Source organism: Arvicanthis niloticus, chromosome 12, assembly GCF_011762505.2.
Source record: "Arvicanthis niloticus isolate mArvNil1 chromosome 12, mArvNil1.pat.X, whole genome shotgun sequence".
NCBI classification, from domain to species: domain Eukaryota; kingdom Metazoa; phylum Chordata; class Mammalia; order Rodentia; family Muridae; genus Arvicanthis; species Arvicanthis niloticus.
Genome location: NC_047669.1, coordinates 71,742,886 through 71,756,183, shown reverse-complemented (window position 1 = coordinate 71,756,183; position 13,298 = coordinate 71,742,886). Strand labels below are relative to the sequence as shown.

General features: G+C 48.9%; 1 protein-coding gene across 1 annotated transcript in view; it reads right to left on the bottom strand.

Moving 5' to 3' along the window:
* The window catches only part of Hunk (hormonally up-regulated Neu-associated kinase), a 109,361-nt gene extending 96,408 nt beyond the window's left edge, over positions 1–12,953 (bottom strand). Inside the window, exon 1 of the mRNA XM_034515774.2 lies at positions 12,315–12,953. Coding sequence (XP_034371665.1) covers positions 12,315–12,575 — 261 coding nt within the window. The 5' untranslated portion in view covers positions 12,576–12,953. The remainder of the gene's footprint in view (positions 1–12,314) is intronic.
* Between the last annotated feature and the right edge of the window lie 345 nt (positions 12,954–13,298).

The window sequence follows — 13,298 nt, the reverse complement described above, 5'->3', positions numbered from 1 at the left end:
TCAATCTATTTCTACATTTGGCTGGTAGGACAAAATCCTCATTGTGCCTCCAATCTTCAGTCCTCTGGACAGATAGTTAAATAAGCGATTGCTATTAGGAATCATGAGTTCATCACGATTCCTTCCAAGAAGAGACAAGCAGATGCGTTCATTGGCTGGAGGACTTCCCCAGCCTAGAAGAGAAGGACCGTATCCAAACATGTCTTCAGTCCTGCTGCACTTAAAGGATGGGTAAGTTTTCACGGTTGTTCCTCAGTGTAAAATGATGCCAATCTCGATTCTGAGCAGACCATAGAAAAGGACAGCTTTGTGTCCTTCCTTCAACCCTGCTTTTCAAATAGCTGTCTGCTTACCCAGAGCCCACTCTGGTGTCTGAAAACATTTGAATGTGTCACTGTCTTTGTGAAAGTATTTTATGATTACACAGTATAATTTGTATACAAGAAAATCTCATTTGAAATAGATAAAAACTTATTTTAAATATCCCAAAAGAAATTCCATTTTGGGATACAAATATATTTATTTTATATAAAAGTATTTTGTGTGTGTGTGTGTGTGTGTGTGTGTGTGTGCGTGCGTGCGTGTGTGTGTGTGTGTGTGTGTGTGTTTTCATGGCAGCATGTGGAAGTCAGAGAAGACCACTTGGGAGATAGTCTTCTCTTACCTTCATACAGGTCGTGGAGATTAAACTCAGGTTGTCAGTCTTGGCAGCAAGTGCTTTGACCCACCATTTTGCCAGCCCAGTTCCTATATTTTATATCCAAACTCTTACAGCCAAAAAACCTTTTCATATTAAGAACAGTAGTAATCAGTTCCAGACCTTTTCCTACAGTTAGGGATGTGAAGAGATTTAAATGATCTCTCCTAGTGTAAATTAGAGGCTGTTTTTAGACCTTTGACACGCTCTGTGCTTTTTATTTTTATTCTTTTTTAGTATTAGGTATAAAACTAACAATACAGAAAATCAGGCTGGATCATGAAGGCTAACAGGGTAACATGACCCAGGAAATCCTTTTTCAGTGGGTTTAGTAGCCATCTCTCTGTCCTGATAACTCAGCTTCATCTTCATCAGATCTGAGGAATGAGCTTCCTTGCATCAGGACATGGGTGGGACAGATCTGTCTTGCTTGGCCAGTGGGAAGCGTCTCAGGAGAAGCTAACCCAGTGTCTGTGCCCTTCCAAAAGCTCCCTCGAGGCTGCCACACTTCCACAAGTGTGTGGAGTGGGAACATTACAGGCCGGAAGCCAAGGGTTATACCTTGGGCTACCTTAGCCTTAAAATAAAGTAAACAACAAAAAAATAGTCAATCTATTACCGTTATCATCACATGACTTTTGCTACCAAATCAAAATAACTTAATGATGTCAGCTCTAAGAGGAGGCTATGACAACCATAGAAATCTAACCATTCCCTGAAATAGTTGAAGACCAAACACTTCAGGCACTCTCCTGTTTGTTTTGGGCCCACACTTCAAGACAAATACAACTCAGATCGACATACATAAAGTAAATGGGACCCTCCTTCACACTTCTCTACAAAACTTCTAACCATACATTCCTTCCTCAAAATACAGGGGTTCCCATGTCTCCCCAAATAAGAGCCAACTTAAACTATGGACTACTCATCAATCACAGGGCAAGAAGCCACCATCCTCTGAATCTATAAGGAGGGACCCTCACTCTGCCATGTGGGCCTGAACCCCTCTGTCCCCCTGACATCTGCTGTCTATGGCATTAGCGACTCTTCCTGTAAGTCTCTTACCCAAAAAGACAGTCCTCCTTCTTGGACCCCTTGGACCTCAAATCCAAGACTTCCAGTATCCACATTGGGAAAAGGAACACATATGCCAGTCCATCCTTGGGGGACTGTTACTAGGCTTGGATTTAAACAGAGGGCAAGAGGCATGCCATGCGTAATTAAGCAGTCCTAGTTCAGGTGTGGTCCCTGTCACCCATGGGTGACCCATCACTGTCTCAGCTCCAGGCTATCACAATTGTGTGAAATCTCTTTTTGAGAGACAGTTCCTCCTCTGGCTGGCACCTGGGCTTCAACCTTTCTCTTCCTGAGGCACAGATTACTGAGGGACTTTAACCCTTAGGGTCTATTCTTTTAACAGAATAATGACAGAAGGGAGAGCCATGATGTCTCTTAGAAAGGTTGCTAGCCATCTTGTCACCTCACCCCCTCCATTGCTTCCTTCCCTGAGAAACTCTGCTGCCAAAACGTTATATTTGTTTATGTCTATACCCAGTGTGGTATCATATAATTTATATTTAACATTATATTCATATATGTTTATATGTACACACACACAATCTTATGGTGAATCTGTAAAGGACAACAGCTGGGTATTACAGATGTGGGAAATGGTCCCTTGCTCGCCAGGACCACACATGAAGGTTACTACCCACCAGTTCTCCAGCTCTGCCTGAGGCTCTAAGTTTCATCCCTAAATGATGCTATTTGCGATCCCTAACTGGTGAGCAGCCTACTGACCAGCACTTTCCTTTGGAAGCTTTCAGCTAACACACAGAACACTAATGAAATGTTTTCTTGGGTCAATCCGGCTTTGTTTTCTCTGATGGGTTTTGCAAGCTTTGGGTTTTTATGTGCTAAGATCAATAGATCCCTAGGGTGCTAGTCAAACCGCAGGAGGAAATGAAGACAGTAGTAACTACCACAAAATGCTCTGTGGCAGAAATGCTTTATCCAGTCCAACATGAAGGACCTGGCTGCAGCTGGTGTCAACTATAGTGTTCACCCTTTTATCTTATCCTGATTCCCACTCATTTTTTTTTTCCCCAACAAGTCAGGAACTCCAGGGGCCATGAAACCCGGCATGACATAGACAGAGATCCACAGGATTCTGGCCTCCGTCCTATCACGGCTTGAAGACCCTTTGTGCCCAGTGGACATTCGTACTTCCTGACCACTCTGGAAACAAAGATCAGGTGACCCACTGAGGTGCCTCATAGAGAAACAGAGTTCAAACAGGGGACTGAGCCATTGAGAGATGGCTCAGCAACTAAAAGAACATTGTTGCTCCTGCAGAGGCCCAGTGTTCCAATCCCAGTACTGATCTGATGACCTCTTCTGGCTTCCAAAGTTTCCTGCACACATGGTATGCATAAACTCATGTAGGCAAACAGACATACACACATACACACAACACATTAATTAGCAACTAGTGTTCAAACCGTTGCAGCAATGTGCCCTGACAACAGAGAGCCACAAGACAGGCTGAACGACAAGCCACAGATGGGAACCACAAAGGTCGCACAGCGAATGAGACCAAATCTCATCAAATGGCTCCAAAAATGGGCAAGCAGAGCCTGCAGGATTACAGAATGCTTTGGCAAGAATCTAGGTTAGGAGACTAATAAAACTTATGGATAAAATTATAGTCAAAGAGACAGACTCCAAGCCTACGTATATCTCCATGGGAGACATCCAAAAAAAAATGTATGTTTGCAAATAACAATCTCTTTCATCTGCTGTAGCATTGGTTCATATTCTCTGGGAAGCGCTGAGGGTCTAAGACATCGCAGAATGGGTGTGTCCTGTCTGATCCTGTCACTCTAACAGCCAGTTAATGGTCTTAATGAGTCTCTATAGAAAGCCCAGTTTTGCTGGGCCACGGTTTTCTTCAGGGTGTCAGCCCAGCAAACCAACCAACCCCAGCGGCATGGAGAGGGGCAGGGGGAAGACCATGACTGACAGCTGACAACCTGACAGCTCAGAAAGCCCTCCCCACATCCTAGTTTGAGGTAACTTTTCCTAAGGAGACAGAGTGAACATTCACTCACCCTAGATGGACACCAGTGATAGACCAAAGTGCAATTTCACCAAAGCCCAGTTTAGTGAGATCAAGGAGTTATGAGTGGGGGGCTTCTTACAGGGTGACCCCCAAAACAGCAGCATCGCTGAAAAGTCCTGTTCCATCACAGAAGGTGACCCCACTTAAGCTACACCATGGAGTCCTGATTTTTAATTAACCCCTTCTTTTTTATGCACCCCAAATCTCCTGGGATCATTTGAAGCTGTTGGAAGAGGACAGGGAACAATGGCTGGAGTCTCAAGGGAGCTTCCTGACTCTCCTCTCCTACATAGTATGCTGGTGAGTGTTTGTTAAAGGTTCTGTTGCCATTATCTCGAGCCTGGCTTGCACTGTCTTGTTCTGCTCTAGTTGCTATGGCTACCGGGCAAAGTCCAAGATGGCATCGTGTTATACCCAGAAGAAAGGGTGCTCTACAACACCCGAGAAGATCACAGCATTCTTCCATCCATCATGAACTCTAGTGAATGCCTTGTGTGTGCCTGAGGTCACTCTTGGCATCAGGAACAGGGCAGTGGGTCTCCTCCTCATGGGGCTTATTATGGTCTAGTGAGGAGGTGAGTTCAGACCATAGATAATGCGAATGCATCAATAAGAGCCTACTGTGCCCCTCCCGCTCACAACTGAGAGGCCAGGCTCGCCACACCTCTCAGAGACAAGGTCTTTAGAGATGTAATGGAGTTGGGGTGGGGTTATTAGAGGGAAAGCTGACCTCTTCCTTCCTGGGGTACCTTACGGAGCATGATTGGGGTCTTCTTACAGGGTGACCCTCCAAAACAGCAAGTACCCCAAGAAGAAAAAGGTGATCAGAGACACAAATGAATAAAACTCAGAAAGACACAGAGGGAAGACAGTTGTCTACAAGCCAAGGGGCAAAGTCTGAGAGAGACTCTTACCCACAGATCTCAGAAGGAACCAACCTCACCAACCCTGATCTCCAGAACTCTCTTTCTCTCCAAGTCCCTGGGAACACATTCCTGTCTTCCAAAGGGTCAGTCAGCTTGCCAGGAAATCATCCAGGACACCTTCAGTGACCTAAGGTGTAGCAGGTTGAACTATGCCAACCACAGCTTCAAGTCCTGACCTCTAGGCCAGTGACTCTCAACCCTCCTGATGTTGTGATTCTTTATACAGTTCCTCATGATGCAGTGACCCCCAACCATAAAATTATTTTCCTGGTTACTTCACGACTGTCATTTTGCTATTCTTATGAATCATAACGTAAATATCTGATAAACAACCCCAGTGAAAGGGTGGTTAGACACCTCCCACAAAGGAGTCCAGACCCAAAGGTTGAGAAACAGTTCTAGGGGGCCTGTGAATATGGTAAGTAGAGTCTTCGTAAATGTAATCAAGTTAAAAGGAGACAAAACTAGATTAGAATGGATTCTAACCCAATGATGGAGGAAGGAAGCAACTCAGCCAGGAGACGTGCTGAGGAAAAACACCACAGGAAAAGGGAGACAGAGATTGGTGGGCCATGTTAACAAGCCTGGGCTACAGAGGATGCTATAAGCACCAAGCACCAAAAGAAGCAAAAAAAACCTCCCAAGGGTGCGTGGCTCTTCCCAGGCCTTCCTTCATTCTGGACTCTACTCTCCGGCAAAAAAAAATATCTGTTGTTTAAGCCACCTGATCTATGGTAACTTGTCACGGCCTCCCTAGCAAACTAATAGAGAGAGCCAGAAAGAAAAGCTGCCTGAGGCATGCCTTGCTTAGTCACTGCAGTTAAAGATGCAGTTAAAGATGGGGAGAAGGTGGCGCTCACCTGTGCAGAGTTGCTGCCAGAGTCTAAGGAGAAAAAGCACAAAAGACCCCACCCCCCAGCAACCGTAAGCCACAGTGCTGGTGCTGAAGACAAGGATGCTGGGATTTTCCAGCATTACCCGATAAGTGTGATACCCAGGCTCTGATTTTCTACACTTTCCTGCTTGCTCTCTAAGGTAGACTAGAGCAACCAGGGAGACTGGAGGAACTTGGGAAGAATAGAAGCCCCACCCAGGAATCTGGTTGAAACCTCTCATGAACTCAGAGTCAAGGATGCCAGCACAATTAACATTTGCTTCGAAGTCTGTCTGCCTAGAGATAATGGCCCTCTTATAGAGAGATACTTTATATCAGGATGTTAAGATAACAGTGAACCATGAAGGGGCTAGAGAGGTGCCTCAGTGATTAAGAACACTGACTGTCTTTCCAGAGGACCTGGGTTCAATTCCCAGCAACCACATGGCAGCTCACAACTGTCAGTAACTCCAGTTCCAGGGGATCCAACACCCTCACACAGACATGCATGGAGGCAAAACACCAGTGCGCGTAAAATAAAAGTAGATAATTCATTAAAAAATAAAATAAATAATAAACCATGCTTAAGGCCTAAACACATAATGGCCCTTCCCTGTATATCCCTCCACTTCAAGCTGGAAGCCAGCCGTGTTCTAGAAATTTCACAAAGAAACCCCATCTACAGTGAAAGACCTGTGCAACCCTCATGATGCATGGCTTTCCCAGACTACCATCCCTTCCAAGGCATCTAGAGGGCTACCCTAAAATCATAACTTCAATCTTTTGAAAAAAAGGGGGGAGAAGGGGGTTTCCTCAACAACTTTTTCAGACATAACATGAACGCCACCAAAATCCTATGTTCGGCTGTTGTAGTGACCCCCAACCATAAAATTATTTTCCTGCTTACTTCATAACTATCATTTTGCTATCTTACGAATCATAACGTAAATATCTGATACACAACCCCTGTGAAAGGCACGTAAAAGCCCTGGGTTGATATCAAGCGTCTTCTCAGTCGTTCTCCACTTTACTTATTGGTGCTACAAATTAGCTCATCTCTTCAACTAGCCTGGCTAATCAGCTTGCTCTGCAGATGTTCTGTCTTTGCCTCCTCCTTGCTAGGATAACTGATGACCTGCCATGCCCACCTGGCTTTTAGGTGGGCTCTGTAGGTTCCCAACTCTGTACTTACTTTGGCACAGCAAGTACTTTCCACACTGAGCTATCTCCCTGCCCCTAAAAATCTCTTTTTACAACCTTTCAAATTATTGCAGTGTGTGTGTATGGGTTTGGGGGTGCATGTGTCCTGGTACCCATGGAGGTCAAAGGACAACTTGCAGGAGTCAGTTCTTTTCTTCCATCTGTGGACCCTAGAGATTAGACTCGGATCACCAATCTAGGCACCAAACATCTTTACCCACCCCCAAGCCTGCTCCAGCCCTGAAATCTCCTAATAAGGTTCAACTCAGCTTCTTGCTTATCCTTAGACTCTGTTCTGCACTAATATCAGGAATCCAGTTCAAGCCTCAGGATGCAACCATCTGCTGCTGGTGATCACCCAACCACACTCCCATGAGAGAGCAGGGAATCCAGAGCAGGACAGCATCTGGGCGTGGCAGAGCCTGGGCAGAGCAAAGTGTGAGGCCGGTGTGGCTCAATCAGTAGAGGGCTTGCCTACTACCCATGAAGGCCTGAGTTTGCTCACTGTGGTGATTTGAATGAGAATGGCCCTCATAGACTCATGTATTTGAATGTTTGATTCCCAGTTAGTGGAACTGTTTGGGAAGGATTAAGAGGTGTGTCACTAGGGGTAGGCTTTTGAGGTCTCCAAAGCCCATGCCCAGCCCAGTCTCCCTTTCTGTCTCCTGACTGTGGATCACATGTAAGCTCTCAGCTACTGCCCCAGCACCACGCATGCCTGCCTGACTCCATGCTCTCAGCCATGATGGTTATGAATTCACCCTCTGAAACTGTAAACAAACCCTCAACTAAATGCTTTCTTTTGTCTTGGTCATGGTGTCTTTCACAACACTATAACAATAACTAAGACAATCTCTATCACTAGATAAACCAGGCATGGTGGCAGATACCCATAATCCTCTACTCTAGAGGTTGGGGGCAGGAGGACCAAGCAAGCAGCTCAAGGTCACTTTCTCAATGATATACAACAAACCAAAACCAATAAAATAAGGCTCACTGACTGGGCACAATTAGGCAAGACAGGAAGTTTCTCAGTTATCATGAATAGTTGAAAGGGGGACAAACTTCAGTGCAAACGCTACTTTATACCCACGCCGTCAACCCAACCTGCCCATCTCGTCAGATGGATGTGATTGGCACTCTCTACCCCTTCTGGGAAGATAATCACCACTCTGGATGATTGCTACATCCCCGGAATAGCCAGCAACACGAAGACATGGATGGGCCCACAGACCTGAGTCAGATTAGTAAGTGGAGCGGGACACCTGCAGAGAAAATGCAAGGTGTGCTCCTCGTGGGCATGGTGGTGCCTCGTTTTGCATGGTGGTGCTGACTCACTGCGTCCTTTGAAGTCCTCTGGCCCCGTGTCAATGAGCGCCGAGAAAAAGCCCTACGTGCCAATTTCCATCATCCCCCAAGTACTTCAAAAAGATGAGGCAAGACAGGAAGTTCAAAAGAGTGTACCCACAGCCCCACCACCTGTAATCCAGGAAATTATAGCACCGCCTTGCACACAGGACCACAGGGCAGGTGCCTCTGAAAAGGCCTCCTTCCTCCCAAGGAGACCCTGCTGAAGGTTAAGAGGAATTTCCAGTTCTCCTTGTGTGCCCTGTACCTCAGAACCATCACTCCTGAAATTTCTCTCTCTTAAAAAGAAATACAGGATTTAGCACCTGTTTGTTTCAGAAATACTTGCTAAAAACAGATTTGCCAAAAGGCCACCTCTAAAATTAGTCATATTTCCTGCTTTGCAAAAAAAAAAAAAAAAAAAAAAAAAAAGCGTAGTAAAGGGTAATTTTAGTAACTTCTTCACTCCAGGTATCTGGTGCCGCTGCACTCTGTGGGTGATGACTTGCAACTTACTAAGCAGGCAGTCCTTGTTTTCAGCCCCCGAAATAGCTCCAGTGAAATGTATAAACGGGCTTTTTAAATAAAAGTCAAAGGGTAGAATGAGTCCCTTGAGTACCTTCACTGACTGTTTAGTGTGCCCTCCTTGGCCTCTTAATCACAGGTGACCAGGTGACGGTGCATTGCTGTTGGCTCTGCCAAATACTCGAGTTGGCCTTCCAAGCCAGCTGAGCCCAAGACGGCCTTAGACTTTCCCTGCTGAGCCTTTTTGCCGTGTTCACAGATATTTTTAATATTATTACACTTATTGATGGAGGGTACACACGGAAGTGCACTTGTGGAAGTCTGGGAATTACAGGAGAACTTGCGGGAGTTGGTGGTTATCTTCTAAGAGTGCCAGGGATGCAACCTGGGTCGTCATGCTTGCTGGCCGCACCTTTAACCGCCAAGAAATTTCAGTTACATTTTATTCAAGTTTTAAAATGTGATAGTAACTTCTCATGGTGCTTCTTCCCTATGGAGAACCACTTTGAGGCAACCAGCAGAGCCCCTCCCCAGCCCCCCAGTCTGTGAAAGTCACTGGCCCATACTCCCCCCAGCCACTCTGTTCCCTATGTACAGCCACGGGGAATTACATTTTCAAAATCTAACAAACGATGTCTCCTGGTCCAAATGTCACCTCAGCCATGACCAAGAACATTGTAATGAAAGACCTATGATTGAATGAATATTTATTTTTACAAAGCCAGATGGGCAGAGATTGTCTTTGCTTAAAAGCTAAAGGAAAGCAAAACTTAGATCTCAGCCCTAAGCCATCCTTTGTGCTCAGCAGTAAAGGGGCCATGTAGTTTCGGATTGCTTCCAAGCAAACAGCTTCAGAGGCCACTGAGGTAAAACACCGACCTGCCCTGCAGTGATGGCAGTAGAAGCTTCTGGATGAGATAGGACTGATTCCAAAATGAAAGTGGGGAGAAGGAACGTGTTTGTCTTCTGGACTCAGCCAGGAATTCCCAGCAAGCCCTAGAGGATTTTACCCAAAGCATTCTGGAAATGTGCACCTTACCAAACACACCACTACCACCACCACCACCACCACCACCCACACTGCCTTCAATGAGCAAGAGTCTAGATTTAACCACAAGTCAACCAAAATAAAATGCATGCTCTGATAAGAGTGGCTCTGGAATGGACGGAATTTGAGATGGTGCCCTCGTCTTCCCTTCATCCTCTGTACCACAAACGCTATTCCTCAAGATGAGCTACTCCGGGTCCTTCTGCCCCCGTGACACTGGGAGGACACGCTGCATCCCTTCCTCCTAAAAGAGAAAATCTGTGCCCACTAAAAAGGAAAGGAGGACATGCTTCAACTAAACCTATGTACCCCAAAAAAGTTGTCATGGGGGCATGCCTGGAGGCAGGCTTCCACAGAGTCCGTCTTTCCTGTGGTGAAGCCCCTTGGCCTGCAGTTTAGTTTGCAAATAACTTGAGGTAGCCTCCTCTTTTCCCTCTAGTTTTGCTTAATAAAGTAAAACCCAAAACAAAAGAGGGCCTGGGACTCAAGAGCTCACCAACTTCTCCGTTCCCGTGGCCCTCTCCCCTCCCCCTCTCCTTCTCATATCTGCAATCAGCTGGCTAAAGCCCGTGTCTATTAGTTAAGCACTAAAGATGTAGGGTTAGGGAGATAAAAGCTATGAATAGCACCACTGTTTCTTTAAAGCTCACCAGTGAAGGAGCTAAAATCCAGGTCCCTCCCTGATACTCTGTTGTCCCCAGAGCAGGGCTCCTCCTGGCTACAGAAAAGCATAGCAGGAAAGACCAAGGTTTACAACCTAAGTATCCTTCCCTAGCCTCTACGTCTGCATTTAGGACTAGGGTCTTTAACTAGATCTGATCAATTGGTCCAGGGAAGAAATTTTATATTCAACAAGCCTCCTCTCATTGCAAAGATGAATTGAGCCATCATAAAGATAGGAGGAAAAGGGTCCCGTCTTCTAGACCCCAGTTGGGCAGAAACTCCTCGTATTTATTCCTGCTAAGCAGGAGTTAACACAAGAGTCCAGAACTGAATCAGGGCTGAACTCTGAAGACCCCCAGGCAGTGCAGCCAAGGACAAAAGTATTATCCCACGGGGCGAAACTGCCCCAGTGAGGAGCTGAGGTCTGATCTTTTTAGAGAGGTGATAGCATGTGCATAGCCAGACTGAATTCTATAGACTATGAGGGCAAAGTCCTCCGCCTTTCCCTGCCGGAACAGAAGTGAGCTCACTGAAATCAAGCTGTATCACAGCACCCCGAAGGGAGGTCGGTGTGTCAGGCAGTCAGCCCACTGCACACCAAAGAGTAAATAAACTTTCCCTTACTCCAGTGAGAACTGGATGGGTCTAAAGAGTCTGTTCTTTGAAGAGCTAATGCGAGTTCATAATGAATGCTGGCCTTTTGATTAGAAATTCGGGCAAGAGACACTTTTCAAATTGACTCGGTCTAACCCTGTTTACCCAGTATAAAGGGGCACCCCACTTGGAATGGCTACAGAAAAAGAAGATAAATTCTAAGGGTGATGGAACCCAGTGCTCAAATGTAGGGGTCTCCTGGACAACAGAAACCAAGAGGAAATCAATGGTATCAGGAGGGTAGGAAAATGGCCAGCACAGAAGCTCGGGGCTGTCACCGCACTTCTCACAATTCGTCACTGTCACAAACTCCTAGGCTGGACAAGGAAACCTAGAGCAGCAGGCCCGAGGGTTTGGCCCATGGGCTATTTGCTGCTAGGACCTCCTGAGTTCCCCTCCTCCACCCGCATGGACAGCACCCAGCCTGGGTGATTAAGAGTATTGGGTCCCTGCAAAGATACCAGCTTGGCAGCCCTGAGCAATTCCCTGTCTGAGGCCACCCAGCCTCAAAAGTAAGTCAGCTTCTTGGGTTTCTTCTCACAAATCTTAAGTTAACACCTGAGATCTGCCCGCACCTGGCCTGGCAAGAGTTCGCTCTCTAACTTCTAATTAGGTCGAAGTGGTGTCCCTCCGGGTGTGGGGGAGGGGCCCCTTTCCTTTACAGTCTTCTAGAAAGCGAAAAGGTGTCTCCAAACTTCTCGAGTCCAGGGCCCGCCTAGTTCTGCACCTGCCAAAAGCAAGATCTGTACTCCAACTCAAATTGTTGCCCCAGCCCACGCGGGTGGAGAGGGTAGCTTACAGGGGCTCAACTCTTCCCCACGTTCTCGCCTGAGCCTAGGAGGGATGAAACTCTAAGCAACCTCAGACTGGCTGCCCTGCTCTCCCGCCGCACATTCCGTAAACAAGGCTGAACCCCAGCCTGGATCTAGTTCCCGCCTCTGCACTGATCCATGCCCCAACCGCAGGACCCTCCATCGCCACCTCTCCCTTCCCTCCTCTGCCGTCCGCCAGGCGGCACCCTTCCAAACCAAAACAGAAAGACAGTGCGGGGTAGTTTCACGGGTACATCTATCTGCCCGGGTACCCCACCCCACGAACGTGACCCCACCACCACCATCACCCATCAGTGGGTGCCCAGTGGCCCACTGCGAGAGCCTGAGCGTGCGTCTAGCTCCACTGGGTTGGAAAGCCAGGCTGAGTGTTGGCGCGCGGGACAGTGCTCCCGGGTCCTCCCGCCAGGCCGGCGCACCCCAGCTCACCTTCTCTCCGGTCAGCACGTGCAGCCCCTCGCGCACCTTAGCGAAGGAGCCCTCGCCCAGCTTCCTGCTGCCGATGAGGTAGTTGCCCACGCGCTTGTGGTGCTGGAAGTCCCGAAGCCGCTCGCGGGACACGCCGCTCACCCAGGCGGGCAGGAAACTTCCCTCGCAGGCCGCCGCCGGCCTGGCCGTGTCCTCCGCGCCTCCATCGCCCCCGGGAGCCGCAGGCTCGCCCAAGAGCCCGTCCCCCGCCGCTGCCGGCATCGCGCTCGCTCGGCTCCCGCGCTCGCACCGCTCCTCCTCCGGCTCCCCGGGCTGCCCCGGCTCCTCCTGCCGCCGCCCTGGACCCGGCCCCGCCCGGCCCAGGTCTCCGCGCTCACGCCCCCCGCGCCTCGGTGCTAGCGCCGCGCGCAGACAATAGCTGGCGACGGGGCGAGCGGGGACCCGCCCCCGAGAAGTTCCTCCTCGGAGGATCGATCGCCCAGATCGCGCCCGCGGTCCCGTCTGGTGCCCCGATCGGGTGTGAGAGGGAGCGGCTGCTGGTCCGAGAGGGGCACGGTCCGGTGGCGGAGTCCCCCAAGCCCGGGCGCCGCCGCCCTCTGGCCCGCCGGGTCGTCAGCGGTGCTCCCCGGGGCCGCTCCCGCCGGAGAGGAGCGCGCGGCAGGCTGCAGGCGCCCTCTGGAAGGCAGCAGAAGAAAGCCCCATTCAGTTTGAATTTGCAGAAATTTAATCCGCTCGCGGGCGGCGGGGACAGAAGCGAGCTCCACTCCGCAGCCTGAGCACTTTCAAATCCCTCGTAGCCCCTCCTTCCTTCCCCGCGCGCAACAGCCCAACTCGACCCTCGCTGGGAGAGGGGAGGGGAAGGGAGCGGCGGAGTGGGCGGCGAAGCCACCTGAGCGCCAGACAGGGGGACCCCGCGCGGCCGCGAAGACGCGCGCTCCCGGGCTTCCCAAGACCTGCTGCCTCCGGGGGGTGGCGGGGGGTGGC